Genomic DNA, 18,905 nt, shown 5'->3' on the forward strand with positions numbered 1-18,905 from the left:
GGTGGGCGGGACTTCTGCTGACGATGGGGACTGATTGGGTGATATGGAGGGGGGAGACGGGCGTTCCTTCCCGTGTGGGGATTGGCCTTCCTGACCGGCAGGAGGTGACGAGAGCGGCCATAGGCGGAATTGGCGCCACTTCCCGCGTCACTCAGTTCCGTGGCGGGAAAAAGGAGAAGGAGGCGAAGCGACCAAGATGGCGGGAAAAGCCGGAGGCCGCGACTACGCGGAGGAGGCCGGTGAGCGGAGGGGCGGCGGAGGCGGGCGAGGGCGAGCGGAGCCGAGCCGACCGTCTCTGTCTCTCTCTCTCTCCTCACAAAAATTCCTTCAGTAGCACCTTAAAGACCAACTCAGTTTTTATTTTGGTATGAGCTTTCGTGTGCATGCACACTTCTTCAGATACTTCTTCAGATGCATGCACACGAAAGCTCATACCAAAATAAAAACTGAGTTGGTCTTTAAGGTGCTACTGAAGGAATTTTTTTATTTTGTTTCGACTACGTCAGACCAACACCTGTAACTAACTCTCTCCCCACAGCGAGGGCTTCGGCGTTCCTGGAGGGCTTCTACCGGCAGAGCGAGGCGGGGAAGGAGTTTCCTTACGTGGAGCAGCTGGTGAGGCGGGGCGCGGGGCGGGCGCCGGAGCGTGTGCGGGGCGGGGGACAGGGGCCCTTCCTCGGCCCTCCGCCGCTGACGCCCTTCCCTCCCTGGCTCCTTCCCGGCAGCGGCGGGTGGCGCAGCGGGAACAGGTGGCGCTGCGCGTGGATCTGGACGACGTGGCCGAGGAGGACCCGGCGCTGGTGGACTCGGTGTGCGAGAACGCGAAGCGCTATGAGAAGGTCTTCGCCGACGCCGTCGCGGAGCTGCTGCCCCGGTACCGGCAGCGGGAGGTGAGCCTCGGGCCCGCGCCCCACTCCTTTTCCCAGGCTGCGGCCTTCCTGCCGCGGGGTGACCGCTGCCTTGCCCCTCTCCTCTCGCCCAGCAGGTCGCCCACAAGGATGCGCTGGATGTCTACATCGAGCACCGGTTGCTGCTGGAGGGGCGCGGGCGGGAGCCCGGCCAACCCCACGACCCCCAGAACCAGTTCCCGCCAGAGCTCATGCGCCGCTTGTGAGTGCCGCCCCCCCTTTGCCAGCCTGGCCGGGAATCCTGCTGCCTCTGTGGCCGCCCCTGCAAGCAGAGGGAGCATTTGCTGAGTTCCTCTCCTTCTGGTAGAAATGGAAGCGGGGGGGGGGGGGGGAGTGTGGCTCTGTGAGCTGAGGAGGGCAGGGGATGGGGGTGTCCTTTCCCCCATCTCCAGATATTGCTGCAAAGCTGCAGAGGAGACACCTTATACACGTGAGCCCCCTTCTGGCTTTTCGGGCAGAGGCAGCTCTCTCCCAGGGCGCCTCATGGCCCACCGTGGTCTCACTCTGTCTCCCCCCACCCCGATTCATAGTGAGCTGTACTTCAAGGCGCCATCGAGCACCAAGGCCCAGGTGATCCGGGAGGTGAAGGCTGATGCCATTGGGAAGCTTGTGGCCATCCGGGGCATTGTCACCCGCGTCTCTGAAGTGAAGCCTCGCATGGTGGTAGCTACCTACAGCTGTGACCAGTGTGGTGCTGAGACCTATCAGCCGGTGAGGAGACAGCCTTTCAGTGGGAAAGGGAAATGCACAAGGGGGTGATACCCCAGCCGAGGCTCCTTGCACCTGACCCCCCTTCTTCCTGCTCTTGCCTCCTCCCAGATACAGGCCCCCAACTTCACCCCTCTGCTGATGTGCCCCAGCCGGGAGTGCCAGACCAACCAAGCTGGTGGCCGACTTTACCTGCAGAGCCGTGGCTCCAAGTTCATCAAGTATCAGGAGCTGAAGATCCAGGAGCATGTGAGCCTCTGTGTGTTTCTGTCAAAACAATGGGCCCTTCTGCTGCTGTAGCCATTTTCCCCCTTCCCACCCACAGTGTTCCAGGGGTGGTGTGGAGAGCCAATATCTAGCTGCTCAGCCACCAATGGAAGCAGCGTGGGCCAGTGGTTGCAGAGAGCATGTTTCACAGGCAAAAGGTCCCCAGCATCTCAAAGGAAAGGTTGTTGGGTTGGTTTGACGGGGAAAGGCACAATTTTACTTTAAGTGTTTCTGTCTTGCTCATCAATTCCCAAAGTCTTTTAGAGTGGCTTACAATAAAAGAGTAAAAAGTAATGTTAGTTGGGTGATTAACATGCAGAATTGGTCATTCTGCACGTTTCCCAGTCGATGTGCACCTGTCAGCTGGCCCAAAGTGGTTCTGGTCCTTGGGCCCCAAGGAAGTGCTTCTTTTGGAGCAGCCCTATGATTGGCTGCCTCCTTCACAGCAGGTGTGCCTATCCCTTCCCTCAAGGAGGCACTTACCGCTTGTGGAGACTGAGCCACTCCATGCCCACATCCTTGGGGCACAGCAAGTGACATTCAGACATAACCCAAGACTGGATGCTACACTGGAAACATCAGGCACCCCAAAGTGATTCGCTTAACAAGACACAAGCAAGGGAGGAGCATGCTTGACAATGGACTAAATCCTGCAGGGGCCAGTGTGGGGGCTGTGCAGCTGCTGCCTCCACAAGCACCTCCAGGTGGGGGGCAGGGACTCTTCACAGTCTCTGGGTGTGTGGGGGGGAGCTCTTGGGCAGGTGCTGCGGTCAGAGTAGGCAGTGCTGTTCTGGGCTAGGGCAGGTGGGTGGGTGACTGGATATTCAGAAACCTCCAATGAAGGTGATGGGCTCTCTTTCATCCCTGGGTGGCCAGGGATTCTTTATGTATGATGCCTGCAATGCAGGGGATTGGAGTAGATGGACTGCCTGGTGCATGGGCAGAGGGTCTGGGTGCACTGGAAGGGCAAGGAGGGAGCCCTGCTCTCACCTCCCCCTCCCTCCCTCCTTCCCTCCCTCCCTCCCTCCCTCATAGAGCGACCAGGTGCCGGTGGGGAACTTGCCACGCTCCATCAGCGTCAGCGTGCAAGGGGAGAATACGCGCCTTGTGCAGCCAGGGGACCACGTCAGCATTACTGGCATCTTCCTCCCTTTGCGGCAGACAGGATTCCGGCAGATCCTGCAGGTGGGAGAGCAGTAGGTGAAGCTGGGAGGCGTCTGGGGGTGGTGCTGGGGCTCTGGACTGAGCACATCTCTTGCTGCATTGTAGGGCCTTCTGTCCGACACATACCTGGAGGCCCACCACATCGTCTGTGTGAGCAAGAGTGAGCAGGAGGAGCTGGGTGGAGAGGGGCTCACGGAGGAGGAGCTGCGCCAGATCACAGGTGAGGGGTGGCTTCATCCTCCCTGCACCTCTGGCTCCGTGGGGCTTGGAAAGGAGCTTCCAGGAAGCTGGTTGTGGTGGGGAAGTGGTGCTCCGGCCTGCCTTGTGTACTCTGGTTCCAAGATGCTTTGGGCAAAATTCCTTCTCAGAAGAGGTGCCTCAGAGCTGCAGCGAAACAGAGGAAGCAGCTGCCTTATACTGAGTTAGGCCCAAGGTATAAGGCAGAGAGTCTTTCCCAGCCCTACCTGGCGATGCTGTTGGCAGGGATTTAACTGGGAAGCTTCTGTAGGGCCCTTGGGCAATGACTGTCCAGGAAGACAACCTTGGGGTCATGGCAGAAATCTCGCCCAAAGCGCTGCCTCCTTGTTCCTGGCCGAAGTGAAGCCAGAGTCTTGCCTGTCTGGCCCCTCCTGTGGGCATCTCTCAGCTGCCTCAGCTGTAATCTGGATTGTAACTGCCTCTTTCACACCCTGATTTGGAGAGTTTCTCTGGAGGTTGGCTGGCCATAGTTTGGGTGCTTCCGTCCCTCAAGCAAGATTACTGGCAAACCTGCTTGTGCAGGGGGTGGGGCGTCTGTCCAGCACCATCCCACACAGTGCCTCCCAGCCCCTTCCTGCCCCCAGGATCCTGAATTGCCCAAGGGGCTGGCATGGTCTAGTTGAGTGCCTGGAAGGTGCAGTGCAGGGGCCCCTCCTTCGGTCGCTCTAGGAGGGGCCCCTGGCCTGCACTCACATCTCCCTCCTGCTTACTCTTGCAGAGGAGGACTTCTACGACAAGCTGGCGGCCTCCATCGCCCCTGAGATCTATGGCCATGAGGATGTCAAAAAGGCCCTCCTCCTCCTGCTGGTGGGGGGCGTGGACCAGAACCCCCGGGGCATGAAGATTCGGGGTAAGACCCCCCGGGGCTGCAAGCAGCTGCTCTCCTGCGCCACCTTCCTCCCTCTGCTGCCATCTCTGCAAAGTGCTGCCTTTGCTCCCAAGGGTGGGGCAACATTTTCTCCAGAGGCCAGAGACACCCCTGGATAATGTGCCGTCTTCTTCCTACTCCTGGACCTTGTAGGGAACATCAACATCTGCCTCATGGGGGACCCTGGTGTGGCCAAGTCCCAGCTGCTGTCATACATCACGCGCCTGGCGCCACGCAGTGAGTACCACTTCAGAGTTCACTGAAAGGGATGCTGCATGGGACTGAGCCTGGGACCTTCTGCCTGCAAGGCAGGTGCTCTGTCCCTGACCAGCGCCTGTCTGGCTGATGTTGCAGCTGCTGGAGAGGGTCCAAGAGTTACCCAGCTCCCGCTAAGGAGACCTACAAGCTGCCATGGAGGGGGAAGACCACCTGAGCTCTCCGCTTCAGAAGAAGCTACCGGGGGGGGGGCAGAGGGGTCCCCTTGCCTCTAGAAAAGCCTTGCCTCTGAGGTGCATCTCGCCTGATGTCGTTTTGTCAGTTGGACAAGACACCCCTTTTGCCTCAGCCCATGGATTTTTTGTGCAGCCGGGGGCCTGTCACCCAGTGCCTGAAACTTAGCTCTGGGGGTGGATGTTTCCTGCCTTGAGCCCAGGAGCATTGGGTGAGGGCGGAGGAGAGCTGCTTTAGTGACAGGCCCAACTTCCGTCCCGTTCTCCAGGCCAGTACACCACGGGCCGCGGCTCCTCTGGTGTGGGGCTGACAGCTGCTGTGCTGCGTGACCCGCTGACAGGGGAGCTGACCCTAGAGGGGGGGGCGCTGGTGCTGGCTGACCAAGGCGTCTGCTGCATCGACGAGTTTGACAAGATGCTGGAAGCAGACCGGACGGCCATCCATGAAGTGATGGAGCAGCAGACCCTCTCCATTGCCAAGGCTGGCATCCTGACCACGCTGAACGCCCGCTGTGCCATCCTGGCGGCCGCCAACCCCACCTATGGCCGCTACAATCCCAAACGCAGCCTGGAGCAGAACATCCAGCTCCCAGCTGCCCTCCTCTCCCGCTTCGACTTGCTGTGGCTCATCCAGGACCGGCCAGACCGTGACAACGACCTCCGGTGAGCAAGGGCCACCAGGCGCTGCAGATGAGGCCCCTCCGCCCCCCCCCCCGGGTTTTGCTGCTTTTTCTGAATGGTTGTCTGTTTCCCACAGTCTTGCCCAGCACATCACCTACGTGCACCAGCACAACCACCAGCCCCCCTGCCAGTTCCAGGAGCTCGACATGGGCCTCATGAGGTGAGGGGGACTGGGCATTGGCGCAAGCTGCAGGGAGGGTGGCTCCCATGCAGCGGAGGCCTTGGCTCAGGGCTCATCTCCTTGTGTTTCCTGCCAGGCGGTACATTGCCATGTGCAAGCAGAAGCAGCCAGCGGTGCCTGAGGCTCTGGCAGACTACATCACAGCCGCTTACGTGGAGATGCGGAAGGAGGCCTTGTCCAACAAGGACACCACCTACACCTCGGCCCGCACCTTGCTGGGGATCCTGCGTCTGGCCACCGCCCTGGTGAGTAGAGAGCAACGAGAGTCCTGCAGCAGCTGACCAGGCCAGGAGCCACCATAGCCCCATGTCTGGGAGCCCACCAGCAGACCCACAGGGCAGCAGTTCTTCCCACTTACAGTTGCCAACAGCTGCTACCCAGCTCTGATGATGGAGGTGGAACATAGACGTTGCAGCTAGTGGCTGCCAGTAGCCTTTTGCCCCCCCGCCCCCCGGGGTTGTCTCATCCTTTTAAAACCATCTGAGTCAGAGGCCACGAGCGCTGCATTTGTCTGCTCTAATTCTTCCAGGGTTCAGCTCTCCCCTCCCCCACCCCAAAATATAATTATTACAGGTGAAACTCGGAAAATTAGAATATTGTCAAAAAGTGCATTTCTTTCAAGTAATGCAACTTAAAAGGTGAAACCAATATATGAGATAGATGCATGACATGCAAAGCAAGATATGTCAAGCCTTTATTTGTTGTAATTATTTGTCATTAGGCGGGTCAATTATAAATGGAATGTAATTAATGAAATGTAATGGCGATGTTTATTTTTGTATTATTGTAACTATTTGTTTTATTACTGTGGAATTTCCAAAAGAAAGCATTTGTAAAAATAAAAATAAAAAATAATAAGTTGTATTACTGAAAGAAATGCACTTTTCGACGATATTCTAATTTTCCGAGTTTCACCTGTAATTGTAGTTCTGTCATATCTAGTTTCCTCCCATCAACTGTATTTGTAGTCTCCATGCTGTCCTCTGGCCAATACTTCAGAGGGAAACAGGTGAATCCATTCCAGGCCACCTGCTCCACCTTCTCACTTCCAGAAATTTGTGTGGATGTAGCAGAAATTGCAGTGGGGCAAACATCTTTTTAGAATACTGTACTTTGCTTCCCTATTTTTCTTTTTTTAATCCTTAAGAAGCCTGCTTAGGGTTGGCTCCTGCAATTCTGGAGCCTGCACTGAAAGGGTTTCAATGCAGCGGCAGGACCTTGGAGGGCATCGCTTGGTGGTTTGGAGCAGGAAGGGAACTATTTCTTCCCTGCGGTGGTGGAGGGACGGTGGGTGAGCCGGCTGACATTGTGGGGCTCCTCTTTAGGCTCGTCTGCGGCGTGTGGACTTGGTGGAAAAGGAGGATGTGAATGAAGCCATGCGCCTCATGGAGATGTCCAAAGACTCCCTTCTGGCAGACAAGGGACAGCCAAGCAGGTATTGTTATTTCCCTCCCTCCCTCGTGCTGTGGAGTGGGGGCACCAGACTTCTCTTGGGCTACTGGATTGACCTCCCCCCTCCCCACTGCAGGACACAGCGCCCCTCTGAACTGATCTTTGCAGCCATCAGGGAATTGGTTCCGGCTGGGGGACCTCGCTCTGTGCACCTGGCGGCAGCTGAGCAGCGCTGCGTCTCGAAGGGCTTCACTCCCGCCCAGTTCCAGGCTGCGCTCTCGGAGTATGAGGAGCTCAATGTCTGGCAGGTGAACCAGAAAAAGACCCGCCTCACTTTCGTCTGAACCCTGCAGGTGTCGTCTTGGTGTCTGCTCTCTCCCACCTTGGGTTGGACCTGGGCTGGGGGACCATTTGCAGAGTGGCAGGGTGTCTCCTGCTATCGCTTCTCTTAAGACTGGCATTTTTTCCTAATAAAGCAATTAATTTGTATATCTTGTGATCTAAATAATGCTGACAGCTGAATGTTGACCCCTTCCATCTCCTAGCAGCCCTCTGCTTCCAGGGCTCTTTCTGTCTTGGAGCAGGGGGGGGGCAGGATGGGCAGCCTGTTCAAGGTTGCAATGTCCATTGAGGAAGAGAAGCAAGGGGGGTGTTGTAGGACCTCCTACACACTACCACCCCAAAGAGGCCAAAGACATGAACCACACACAGTCTCTGCCGTCACAACTGCTTTATTAGGAAGAGCCAACATCTCAAAAGAAGAGCCCCCGCATTCGCCGGCCAATGCCCTGGCGGTCATATAGAATGTTAAACTTGTTCACAAACTGGTTCATGGTGTTGCAGGTCTTGGTGATGGTGCCAAGGTATGTCATGAGGCCCACGTCATTGCATTGCTGAGAGGGAGACAAAAGGAGGCTGGCTGATCAGAGGGGACACCCCAGGTAAGGGCAGCTGCTGTGGCATGTGCCCTGCACAGCTCTTGGAAGCACTTCTTCCTCCCACCTTCCCATGCACCAGAGCTCTTCTCCAGCTGCCCTCAGATCAGGCTCTTGCAACAGCTTTGCCATAATCGTAGCATTGGAAGAGACATTGAGGATCATCTAGTCCAACCCCTTGCAATGCCAGAAAAGATCAAGTTGGCAGGTACATTTCCAACCTTTTGCTTTTGTGGAGGTCTCTGTGAGATGCAAGAACCCCCCAGGCCAGAGGAAGTAGAAGCAAATGACAACATTCCTGCTCCATCCCTACTCCCCATTAACAAGGGATTCCTCTCCCTTGCTCCAGTTTGACATGTCTTCCCATACAAGTTTCCCTTGCCCAGGACACTCACATCATAGAAATCTGTTTTGAACTTGTCAGTGCTCAGCACAGGCAGGCAGTGGCAGAGAGCATAGGCCTCACGCAAGATCTCATGGTTGAAGGGCACCTCCCCTGACGAGGGTGTGAAAAGAAGCAACAAGTTAGAGAGGAGGCTGAGGTGCTTCCCACCTGCAGGAAAGAGGAACAGACAAAGGTGGACACTGCTGCTTCACCCACAGCCCTCACCTGCTTCCGAGGCTTTAACATACTCCAAGATGAGCTTGACACGGCTGTGAAGCATCTTTATGGCACTGTGCTGGGCAATGAGATGCTCGGCCACTACAGTGACAAGTGGGGGGGGGGGAGAGAGTCAGGGGGAGAAGCCTGAAAAGTGCCCGAACACCTGTCTCCCCTGAGGCATGAAGCAGGCCAGGGACAGCTTCCACCATCCTCTCACAGGAGACCTTGCAGCTCCAGCCCAAAGTTAGCACTAACTGGCTAACAGCCTCACTGCCCGTTGCCCTCCCTTGCCTGTGGAGTTCTCGCCACTGCCTGTCGCTGTCATCCGTGCCACATGATCAACCCCAATGCGCTCGGCCTCCTCTGTGGCCAGAGTGTACATCAGTTCAGCAAACAGCATTGTAGCCTTGATAGAAAGGGGGAAAGAGACAATAAGCACACAGATAAGCCTCCCCCCCCCTGCACTGGCAGCAAGTGGGGCTCCCTCCAAAGGCAGCTGGCTCTCCTTCCTTGGAGATTTTTAAGCAGAGGTTGGACGGTGAGGGATCCTTTAGCTGTGACTCCTGCACTGCGGATCTCTCCTCCCATACAGGAAAGATTGCCCACTTCTACCCAAGTCCTTGCAATACACGCCTTTCTAAAAAGAGTGAGATGGCGCAAGAGTGGTGGATATTACCTCTCCATTGATGATGTCAATCACCGACTCGAAGACACTGACAGGCAGCTGAGGGGGAGAGAGAGAGAGAGAGTGCACAGCAGCTCACTCAGATGTCCCTTGGTGCAGCTGTTTGAGGTTTCAGTCATGGAAGGGAAGAAGAGCAGATACTCACATCCGTGTGTTTCGTCATGGGGTTCAGCTTGAGGAAGAGGGGGCTCTCAATGATCTCACACACCTGAGGAAAAAATGAAGGTGCTATCAGGAGCGGCAGAAGTTTGGGCCTCTGTCCCTTGGCAATGTGAAACCAGAGGGCTGCTCAGAGGCCTCTGCACACCCATCTCACAGTCAGCAGGCAGCAAAGGGGATGAGGGCCGGGCTCACCTGCTTGTGGACATGGATGTCAGACTGGTCTGGGGGGCCGCCTGTTGTGTACCAGCCTAGGAACTCCAAATCTTTGAAGACTTGTTTAACTGCAGGATATCGGAAGAAAAACGGCTATCACAACATAAAGTGACACTGGCCAACTACGATGGCTGCAATAAGGCATTAAACTAAGTTATGGAGGATAAGACTATTGCTTGTGAATATGACGACGGATCTATATTACCTTTACTATTGGAGGCAGAATTCTGAGTACCAGTTGCCAGGAATCACCCCGGGGGGAGGGGGAGGGGTGCAGCTGCACCGGGGTCCTGCTTGCCAGCTCCCAGGGGAGTGTGCCTCTGGTTTACCACTGTGGAGAAAGAGTGCTGGGCTCTGTGCCCCTCAGCCCCCTGCTACCAGCCAGGCTGCTCTGAGAGGCCCTCTTTGGCTCATGCCTGTCCTGTGAGTTGCCCCCACCAGCCCCCCTCGTCCTCCTGGCAGGCCCAATTGCCGACTCACACTGTTCCTCCTTGGTATAGTAATACTCCTTGTCGATGACCACGTTCTCTCCCACCGTGTGCGACAGCAGCTCGAAGGAGTTCATCACCTCGATGTTGCGCCCCTCCTGGCGGCCGATCAGGGCCCCGATTACTGCGGGGGTGAGGGGGGGAGTCAGGACGCCTCCTCCCAGCAGCCCCAGCAAGGGCGGCTCATGCTCCAGAACAACGCGAGTTGGAGTCTTGCCAGAGATTTTTTGGGGGGGAGGGACCTCTCTCCCCTCCCTTCCCGGGCGGGCGGCCTGGGGGTGCAGAAGATGCATTCGCGCGCCCCCCCGACCGCCGGGCTAGGTCCCTTCACTCCGGGGTCCCGCGGGAGGCCGCCCCTTCCCGGCTCGCAGGCAGAAGCCCACCAGGTGCAGCTCTCCTCCCCCCCCCCCCGCTCACCTTGGACGGGGCGCCCCTCCTGCGAGCGCATCCGGATCCAGTGGTCGCTGATGTTGAGAATGACGAGCGGGTGCAGCGCCACCGACACGCTCCCCGTCACGCCCGACGCCATCACCGCCGGCGCCGCTGCGGAGACCGAGGGAGCCGTGAGGACGGAGGGAGGCCCCGAGGGCGGCTCCGCCGCTCTTCCCAGCCAGCCCCCCCCCGCCCGCCGCCTCCCGGGCTTACCCGCCGCGTCCACCTCCATGCCGGCCCCGTTGCTGCTCCCGGCCGGGCAAGAACCGCCGCCGCTGGGAGCAGCCGCCATCTTGGCCGCGTATGTCCCGTCGCGCTCTCCGTAGAGAAATCTCCCCGACGGACGAAGGGCGCATGAGCGTCGGGAGTGAAGCCAAAGAGATATGAAGAATGTAGAAGGATCCCGAGATGGAACTTCCGGGTTCTTCTCAAAGCAGCTCGGCTTCTTACCTCCAGCTGCGGGGGGGGGGGCAGGGAGGGGAGGAAGGGCCCTTACAGGGGAGGAGGCAGGGCGGGTCCTGGCTACCCTTGCTGCGGGTGGCGGAGGCGGAGCAGCTGCCGTCCCCAACACCCGCTGAGATTTTCATTTCTCGTCCGCCTAGAACAGGCATCCCCAAACTGCGGCCCTCCAGATGTTTTGGCCTACAACTCCCATGAACCCTAGCTAAGAGGACCAGTGGTCAGGGATGATGAGAATTGTAGTCCAAAGCATCTGGAGGGCCGAGGTTTGGGAATGCCTGGCCTAGAAATACCCTTATGCCCCCCCATCCTTTTTCTGGAGTCCCACTGGCAGCGGGGTGGGGGCGGCCGGGCTGAAGCTAGAGCTGCACGCAGCCCCCGCCCCGCCCCCCGCCCCCCAGTAATAATTCCACATCTGAAATACCGTGTACAGCTCTGGACGCCACAGTTTAAGAAGGATATTGACAAGCCAGAAGGTGTGCAAGATGATCAAAGGTCTGGGGAACCAAACCTTATGAGGGATAGTTGCTGGGGATGTTTAGCCTGGAAAAGAGGAGACTGAGAGGAGATACGAGATTCTTCTTCAAATACCTCAAGGGCTGGGAAGAGGGAGCAAGCTTATTTTCTGCTGCTCTGGAGGGCAGGACTCGAACCCATGCCTCCTAGTTACAGGTAGGTAGCCGTGTTGGTCTGAGTCGAAGCAAAATAAAAAAATCCTTCAGTAGCACGTTAAAGACCAACTAAGTTTTTATTTTGGTATGAGCTTTCGTGTGTATCTGAAGAAGTGTGCATGCACACGAAAGCTCATACCAAAACAAAAACTTAGTTGGTCTTTAAGGTGCTACTGAAGGATTTTTTTTATTTTGCTTCATGCCTTCTAGTTATAAGAAAGAGATTCAGACTCAACATCAGGAAGAGTTTTCTGACAATAAGAGCTGTTCTACAGTGGAACGGTCTCCCTCGGGAGGTGGACTAGATGACCCTTGGGGGTTCCTTCCAACTCGACAATTCTATCAGTCTAACTTGTGCTCTGTGTTTCTATGGATGTTCCAAGCTGCAGTTATGTAGGTGCCAGGCAAAACCTAGTCCGGCATTCTAAGTACTACAAAATTTTGCCTTTTAAGCAGGCATTTAAGCTTCAGTGTTAGTCAGTACAGTACTGTACTTTTCGATTTCATTTCCTCTCCGCTGCTTTCTTTTCTTCGTGCACTTAGGTATGTGCACAAAGCGAACAAATATTCCTGCAAACTGGATCACCGTTCAAGCACCTGATAAAGTGGAATATAATCCACGAACGTTTCTGTCGCAAGACAGTGGCAAATCGTGTCGCCACTCCTTTCTCTTTATATGTGAGGCAGGATGGGGAACCTCTGCCTCTCCGATTTCCCTCTTTCTCGACAGCTGCGTCTGCTCTGGCGAGCGGGAAGAAGGGGCTGCCCCAGCCCGACTGAAATCTCAGTTCCTCCTCCTGTCCGCACGGAAAGGGGAATTCGCCCTCCAGGGCCAGCTCAGCAGGCTGTAAAGGGTAGGTCCAGTCGTGACTGACTCTGGGGTTGCGGCGCTCATCTCACGGTATTGGCCGAGGGAGCCTGCGTACAGCTTCCAGGTCATGTGGCCAGCATGACTAAACCGCTCCTGGCGAACCAGAGCAGAGCACGGAAACCGTTTACCTTCCCGCTGTAGCGGTACCACCTATTTATCTACTTGCACTTCCACGTGCTTTCGAACTGCTAGGTTGGCAGGAGCTGGGACCGAGCTCACCCCATCGCGGGGATTTGAACCGCCGACCTTCTGATCGGCAAGCCCTAGGCTCAGTGGTTTAACCCACAGCGCCACCCGCGTCCCAGCAGGCAGAGAGGGAGCTAATTGAGCGAGGCTGGAGGGAGGCGCCCGCGCTGCTTTCAGCTGCCTCCTCTGACATCTGCAGCTCCTTTTGGGCGCGCCGGTCTCAGCAATCAGCGCATTGCGCAACCCGGGCATTCCCGGCTCAAGAGCGGCAGTGGGGAGCGGCTTCTGCCGTGTGTTGCCACTGAGCGCCCAGAGTGGCGGGCAGGGAGGCGCCTTCAGCATTCACAAGTGCAGACGAGCTCACGTGTGTAGGGGGAGAGGTGCCTGGGAGCGCCTCTCTCTTTTAGGAATCATAGAACTGTAGAATTGGAAGGGATCCTGAGGGTCATCTAAACACACCAGTTATAAGGATATCAGAAGAGGCCGGCGGCTGCATCAGGCCAAAAGGCCCATCTAGCCCAGCATCCGGTTTTCCTCCCAGCCAGAGACCCGCATGGAAAGCCCGCAAGCAAGACCTGGCGCACCAGCCACTCGCCCCACTCTCGATCCCCAGCAACTGGGGTTCAGAAGCATTGCTGCCTCCAATTGTGGAGGCAGAACTTAGGCATTGTGGCTGCTAGCAGCTATAATAGCCTTAGTCTCCATGATTTTCTCTAACATTATTTTAAAGCCAACCAAATCGGTGCCCATTTCTGACTTTTGGGAGAGCGAGTTCCATAGCTTGACTCTGCGCTGCGTGAAGAAGGACTTTAGATTTTTTTTTTGTCCTGCATCTCCCAACAATCAGCTTCATTGGGCGGATGCCCCTGTATTCCAGGGTCACGAGAGAGGGAGAAAAAATTGCCTATTTCCACTTTCTCCATGCATGGGCGTAGCCAAGGGGAGGCCCCCCCCCCCAAATATTATTTAAAAGTATTAACCTAAGTTTTATTTCCCCCCCAGCAGAAGCCGGGGCCCCCTATTAAAAGCCTGGCTACGCCCATGTCTCCATGCCATGCATAATTTTATAAACTTCTATCCTGTCGCCTCTTACTTGAATGTTCTTTAAACTAAAAAATCCCTATGCGGAGCTGGCAAAACTAACAGCAAAAATAAGAAACAAAATTAAAAAATTCCTTCCAGTAGCACCTTAGAGACCAACTATGTTTGTCATTGGTATGAGGAAGAAGTGTGCATGCACCAACATGAAGGGCTAGTCATGAAGAATGGAAGCCCTTTTGGAAACACCTCAAAAATAAGCAGATGAATTCGGGAGCAGGATATGAAATATGAGCAGCCATTGACGATTGATAATACTGTATATAAAATAAAGGAATATGTTTTAGCTGAAATGTTTATTTGAATGCGTTATGTAAATGTGATGGGATTAAGAATAGCATGGAGAGAACGGCGGGAAGTCAAAGTTTAAAGAGAAATGTAAAACAAAGTTGTAATCTGGAATATATGTGTACTGTATAAAGTTTAATTTTAAAAAACTGACTTCAAAAAACTAAAAAGTCACAAACGCTGCAACCTGTTCGTAGGGAAGCCTTAGCCTCTCGTTCCTCTTTATCATTTTGGTGTCCCGTTTCTGACCCTTTTCCAACTATGCAATACAGTATTCTTTCTGAAGTAAGCCGTCCAGTACTGCACACAGTATTCCAGAAACGGTGGCACTATAGATTGGTTCAAGAACATGATAACAGCAGTTTTATTTTCACTAAGTTCTTCACCTTCTAGAGACATCCAAACGCAATATAAACAGCAGAATCAATGGCAGTTGTGGGGCTTGCCCCCCCCATGCAGTCAACAGGGAAGGGGCTGGCGAGAGACGCGGCTTGTGGTTTTCCCCAGCCGGAGACGCCGGAGGGCGGGGGGAGGAAGTGGGTCCGAGGCAAACCTTCCCGGAATGTGCCTGGAGGGGTTGAGGTTGCGCAAGGGGGCCTAGAGTTGCCGGGCATTGGCAGCAGCAGCAGCCGCAGGGCGGGCAGGCGGATAGATACCCACATGGAGGTAGGAGGGAATGGGACTGGGGGCGCCGGTTGCTTGGCTGTGAGCCAAGGTGAGGCAGGGAGACGGCGGCAGGACTCGTTTGGCGCCGACGGCAGGACTCTTGGGTCCCATGGGGAGGAAGGAGTCAACTCTGCTCCCGGGGCTTGGGGGAGGGCGGCGGAGACGCTTTGTAGGAAGCGAGAAGCTCCGGGAGGGTCGTCAGCACCCTGGACAGCCGGGAGTGGGGAAGAAAGGCACTCCCACCCCGTCGACGGCCAGTGCTCCCTCCCACCTGCCCACCTACTTCTCTCGCCCCCTCCCCGTTCCTTTCCAAGGGGCTCAGCCAGTAGCTCCAGGGAGGAAATACTACACCAGCCTCCGCGGAGGGACTGCCTGTGAGCCCCGAGAGCGAGAGAGCGAGAGAGAGAGAGAGAGAGAGAGAGAGAGAGAGTCCTCTGCAGGAAGAAGAGCACGGCCTCCCCCCCCCCCGCCCAGTCTCAACTGGACGAAATGCGGAGATGTCAGGATTTGAGACTTCTTTTAAGTAGGGACAATCTAGGACAGAAGAGCCGCCAACCAGATACCCCCAAGGAAAACCTGCAAGCCGGATTCAGGCACAAGAGCATTCTCCTCTCTTGAGCCTTCCGGGAACTGGTATTCGGAGGCATTATTGCCTCAAGTTACCGGTATTTAGGTAGAGCATAGCGACATAGTCATCATGGCCAAGCAGCCATTGATAAAGCATCTCCAAGCACCGCAGAATCCTAAGAAAGGGTTTCAGGTTAAAAGGGAGAGTCAAGATTGTCAAATATTTCGAAAGTGGTTGGAAGTTATATAAAATTGGGGGGGGGGAGGGAGGGAGAACTAAGAATCAGGCAAAGAGGGGCCGAAAAAGGATAAAATAAAAAAGAGCCATTTAAAGGAGGAAAAGGTAGGTTGCAGCAGGCAAAATTTCAGGGCCCAGTGCACTACAAAAACAAAAGGAAAGACCACTCTCTGCCCGCTCCCCGCCTTTTTCTTTCTTTTTCTCCTTTATGTCCATCTCTGTGGAAAACCCAGGAGGCCCGAGGCATCTGAAGGTTTTTCCAGCGCAATGATTGACGGGTACATTAGACAGACGGGGACAACAGGTGGTTGCTCTCTGGGTGGCTCCTTGCTTCGGAGATACTCAGTAGACAGCTATAGGGTGGGTGAGAGAAGTGTTAGCCTAGGAGAGGGAGAAACACGCCGTAGCTAAGGAACAAGCATCGCGAACAGGACGCCGAGTGCATGTTTGGCCTTTTAAATGTGTTGTGGGAGTGGGAGATTCTTGGTTTGTTTTTGTTCTAATTTTTATTATGTATTTTGTGTTTTTAAATTGCATTTTAACTTTGTGAACCGCTCTGAGCAATACGGATGAAGGGCGAATAAATAAATAAATAAATAGCGGTTTCCTTTCATTTTTTCCCAGCGGCCGTCGAAGAACCTCTCAGTGCCGCTTTCTGGTGGCTCAGCGTGGAACAGCAGCAACAGCACCTCCGGCTGCTTGGAGAGCGCCGACTTCCAGTACCTGCTCTTCCCCGTGGTTTACAGTCTGGTCTTTGCCTTGGGCCTGGCGGGGAACCTCTTCGTTCTAGGCTACTTCTTCCGCACCAAGTCCGCCGCGGAGCCCGCCAACGTCTTTTTGGTGAACCTGGTCGCCATCGACCTGCTCTTCGTGCTAACGCTGCCCTTCCGCATTGCCTACCACGCGCTGCGCAATGACTGGGTCTTCGGCGAGGCGCTGTGCAAGATCACTGGCTGCCTCTTCTTCGCCAACCTGTACGGCAGCTCCCTCTTCCTGGCCTGTATCTGCCTGGAGCGCTACGTGGCCGTCGTGCACCCGCTGCGCCACCTCCGGCTCCGGCAGCTGCGCTACCGGGTGACGGCCGCCGTCGGGGTTTGGGCGGTGCTAGCCGCCGCCGTCCTGTACCTGGCGCTCCGCGGCCCGCTGACCAGCCGCTTCCCCGACGGCCGCACCGCTTGCTTGGAGAACTTCTCCTCCAGCTCCTGGCGGGGACGCATCTCCTCCGTCAGTCTCTTCGCCGCTGCCGTGGGCTTCCTGCTGCCGCTCTTCCTCATCGGCGTCTGCTACCCGCTCATTGCCTGGCGGCTGTTGGCCACTCCAGGAATGCAGCCTGGCTCACGAGCGGTGCGGCGCAAGGCGCTGCGCACGGTGCTAGTGGTGCTGGGCGTCTTTCTGGTTTGCTTCGCGCCGTATCACCTGGTGCAAGTGGTGCACACGTTGGGGCGCGCAGGCGTGCTGGGAGGCTGCCCGCTCATTCGCGCCACCTACGTGGCCCGCCGGCTCACCATGGCCCTCACCAGCCTCAACGCCTGCCTCGACCCGCTCGTCTACTACTTCGCCGCCGAGCGCTTTGCCTGGAAGCCCGGTTGGTGGAAATGCTGCTGCTGCTGCTGCTGCCGGCTAGAAACCGCCCAGCCGTCCCTGCTGAGACTCCGCGGGTTTGTGGCCAGTAAGCAGGGGTCATCCTCGGGGGGAGAAAGCGCTCCCGGGACGGCGCAGTGAGCTCTCCAGCAGATCGGTGATCGTCGGAGGTGCGACCGCGTGCTCCTCGGGCATTCTGGCTGCGCGTTCGTGCGAGCGAAGTAGTTCCTCAGCCTTCGACAAGCATCCCATTTCTGACAAGCGTCCAGCATATTGATGACCAGTTAAACTGCCCTGGAGGAGGTCCCTTCGCCCTCTTCACGTTAAAGTGCTCATTTACACCCACAGCCCGTTCGTCGCAAGCACAGTGTGAGATGGGAATGTGGAAGGCAAAGAGAGGGAGAAGGAGAGGGCGGGGGAGAGAGAGTTCCCCTCCCTTGAAGGGGTTTCTAGAGCTGCTGCTGCGGGAGTTGGGGTTTCGCAGTTGGGACCTCTTCCGAAGTCTTTGTGGCAGGCAGACTTTAACAAGGTGCAGGTACTCCCTGCTTTCTATACACCAATTAGAGTAAAGGTAGGGAGGGGCTTCCACACCCAGGCAGAAGAAGGAGAAGAGAGCATCTTTTGCACGCAGAGGGGCCCAGCTTCAATTTCTGACGTTTCCAGGAAGGGCTGAGAGAGACCGTAGGCTGAAATCTGGAGTGCTGCTGCCAGTCAGCGCAGACAGCATTGAGCTAGATGGTCTGTCGAAAAATAAGGCAACCTTCTATCTTGCTAATGGATCGAAAAAAGAAGGAGTGCTGTATGGGCCTATGTACCCCTTTGCCTCACACCCTCCTCAGCATCTGATGCGGCCATTCTGCACATGCACAAACACACACAAATATGATGTCTGAATGGCCAAGTTTGCCAGGGAACATCCCAACAGCCCTCATTGCCACTTGGCTGTGAGTGCAGGGGTAATAAGTGGAGGGGGGAGCCAGCAAAATGGGCGGGTGCTTCTAGGAAACAGTGTTAGTGTCAGAGTAATGCAGTTCAGGTAAGACACAGTATTCACATATTGCAAAGAAGATGGGGAGAGGGTTACAACATACAATATAGGTTGCTATAGGCATTGATTCTCTTGCTCCTGCCCAAATCTCTGTTTTTAGTCTAGAGCCTTTCCATTACAATACCAAAACAACAACTAGCTAAACAGCAAAAGATGTTAAATAACTTTATTTTGCCTGGGGGGGGGCAGAGTAAGTGGCAACACATTCTACAGAGTGGAACAGGTTGGTCTGGGAATCCCAAACCTGAAACTGTATTACAAGGCATTTTGGTTGAGACATGTTATACAGATAATTAGAGATGCAAAAGACCTTCCTTTGTGTTCAGCTTGATTCACTTCTTTGTGCTCCAGCATCAAGGCATTACTGCTTCTGAGCCCATCAAGGTCATTGATTTGGAAAAGTAGCCACCTTTTCCTCCACTCTGGTGGTATGGGGGAAAATGGAATGCAGGCCTGTCCCTGGCTCCCTTCCAAAATTGTATTGTCCAGATAAATACAAACAATGTGACAGATGGTCTAAGGTACATAAAATATTTATTTGCTACCGTAGAATGTTTTACATTTCTCTTTAAACCCTACAGGTGTGGGATAAATGGCAATATACCCCTATCAATTGGTTTCAGCATTGCATTGGAGGGGCTGCAGTTCTGTGGTGACTGGGCTGCACATGTGGTGGGACTGCCCATCAGCAAAAGAATGTTGGGGAACGCTTCCCAAGAGTTGGGGAAACTACCCGTGTCCCCCCCCCCAGTTTTTGTTCTTGTTTGATCTTTAACCTAAGAAATCATAACAAGCTAGCATTATAATTTCATGGTGGCAGCTGGTTGGGGGCAAGAC

At 55.3% G+C, this 18,905-nt stretch overlaps 3 protein-coding genes across 4 annotated transcripts; 2 read left to right on the plus strand and 1 right to left on the minus strand.

Annotated features, from left to right (window-relative positions):
- The first annotated feature begins 16 nt into the window (after positions 1-16).
- MCM7 (minichromosome maintenance complex component 7) lies at positions 17-7,365 on the plus strand. 2 transcript variants are annotated; one of them, XM_035122426.3, is made up of 15 exons: positions 17-239; positions 539-615; positions 726-890; positions 983-1,110; positions 1,439-1,619; positions 1,728-1,865; positions 2,919-3,068; positions 3,153-3,267; positions 4,024-4,155; positions 4,327-4,410; positions 4,892-5,285; positions 5,380-5,463; positions 5,561-5,729; positions 6,810-6,919; positions 7,013-7,365. In XM_035122426.3, the coding sequence occupies exons 1-15, from the start codon at positions 197-199 to the stop codon at positions 7,218-7,220; spliced, it is 2,178 nt and encodes a 725-aa protein (XP_034978317.1). In that variant the 5' UTR covers positions 17-196; the 3' UTR covers positions 7,221-7,365. The 2 variants fall into 2 exon arrangements, with proteins under 2 accessions (XP_034978317.1, XP_034978318.1); XM_035122427.3 differs by having other exon boundaries at positions 986-1,110.
- A 226-nt stretch (positions 7,366-7,591) lies between these two features.
- On the minus strand, positions 7,592-10,717 carry COPS6 (COP9 signalosome subunit 6). Its single transcript, XM_035122428.3, has 10 exons — positions 10,609-10,717; positions 10,381-10,506; positions 9,956-10,087; positions 9,455-9,543; positions 9,246-9,308; positions 9,092-9,139; positions 8,707-8,821; positions 8,422-8,514; positions 8,207-8,307; positions 7,592-7,769 (listed from the first exon to the last, which is right to left on the minus strand). Exons 1-10 carry the CDS (start codon positions 10,685-10,687, stop codon positions 7,629-7,631), a joined length of 987 nt encoding a protein of 328 aa, XP_034978319.1. The 5' UTR covers positions 10,688-10,717; the 3' UTR covers positions 7,592-7,628.
- Positions 10,718-14,544: 3,827 nt separating this feature from the next.
- On the plus strand, positions 14,545-18,382 carry LOC132592496 (lysophosphatidic acid receptor 6-like). Its single transcript, XM_060277509.2, has 2 exons — positions 14,545-14,634; positions 16,064-18,382. Exons 1-2 carry the CDS (start codon positions 14,629-14,631, stop codon positions 17,159-17,161), a joined length of 1,104 nt encoding a protein of 367 aa, XP_060133492.1. The 5' UTR covers positions 14,545-14,628; the 3' UTR covers positions 17,162-18,382.
- The last annotated feature ends 523 nt before the right edge of the window (positions 18,383-18,905 follow it).

Source organism: Zootoca vivipara, chromosome 7 (assembly GCF_965207765.1).
Source record: "Zootoca vivipara chromosome 7, rZooViv2.hap1.1, whole genome shotgun sequence".
Classification (NCBI taxonomy): domain Eukaryota; kingdom Metazoa; phylum Chordata; class Lepidosauria; order Squamata; family Lacertidae; genus Zootoca; species Zootoca vivipara.

What these genes read in the sequence shown, in the direction of transcription:
- MCM7 (XM_035122426.3), top strand. Translation starts at nt 197, where the DNA reads ATGGCGGGAAAAGCCGGAGGCCGCGACTACGCGGAGGAGGCCG. An exon ending in CGACTACGCGGAGGAGGCCG is followed by an intron (nt 240 to 538) that starts GTGAGCGGAGGG and finishes CTCTCCCCACAG; the next exon opens with CGAGGGCTTCGGCGTTCCTG. An exon ending in CCAGAGCTCATGCGCCGCTT is followed by an intron (nt 1,111 to 1,438) that starts GTGAGTGCCGCC and finishes CCCGATTCATAG; the next exon opens with TGAGCTGTACTTCAAGGCGC.
- COPS6 (XM_035122428.3), bottom strand. Translation starts at nt 10,687, where the DNA reads ATGGCGGCTGCTCCCAGCGGCGGCGGTTCTTGCCCGGCCGGGAGCAGC. An exon ending in GGAGGGGCGCCCCGTCCAAG is followed by an intron (nt 10,088 to 10,380) that starts GTGAGCGGGGGG and finishes TCACCCCCGCAG; the next exon opens with TAATCGGGGCCCTGATCGGC. An exon ending in TGTTAAAGCCTCGGAAGCAG is followed by an intron (nt 8,308 to 8,421) that starts GTGAGGGCTGTG and finishes CACCCTCGTCAG; the next exon opens with GGGAGGTGCCCTTCAACCAT.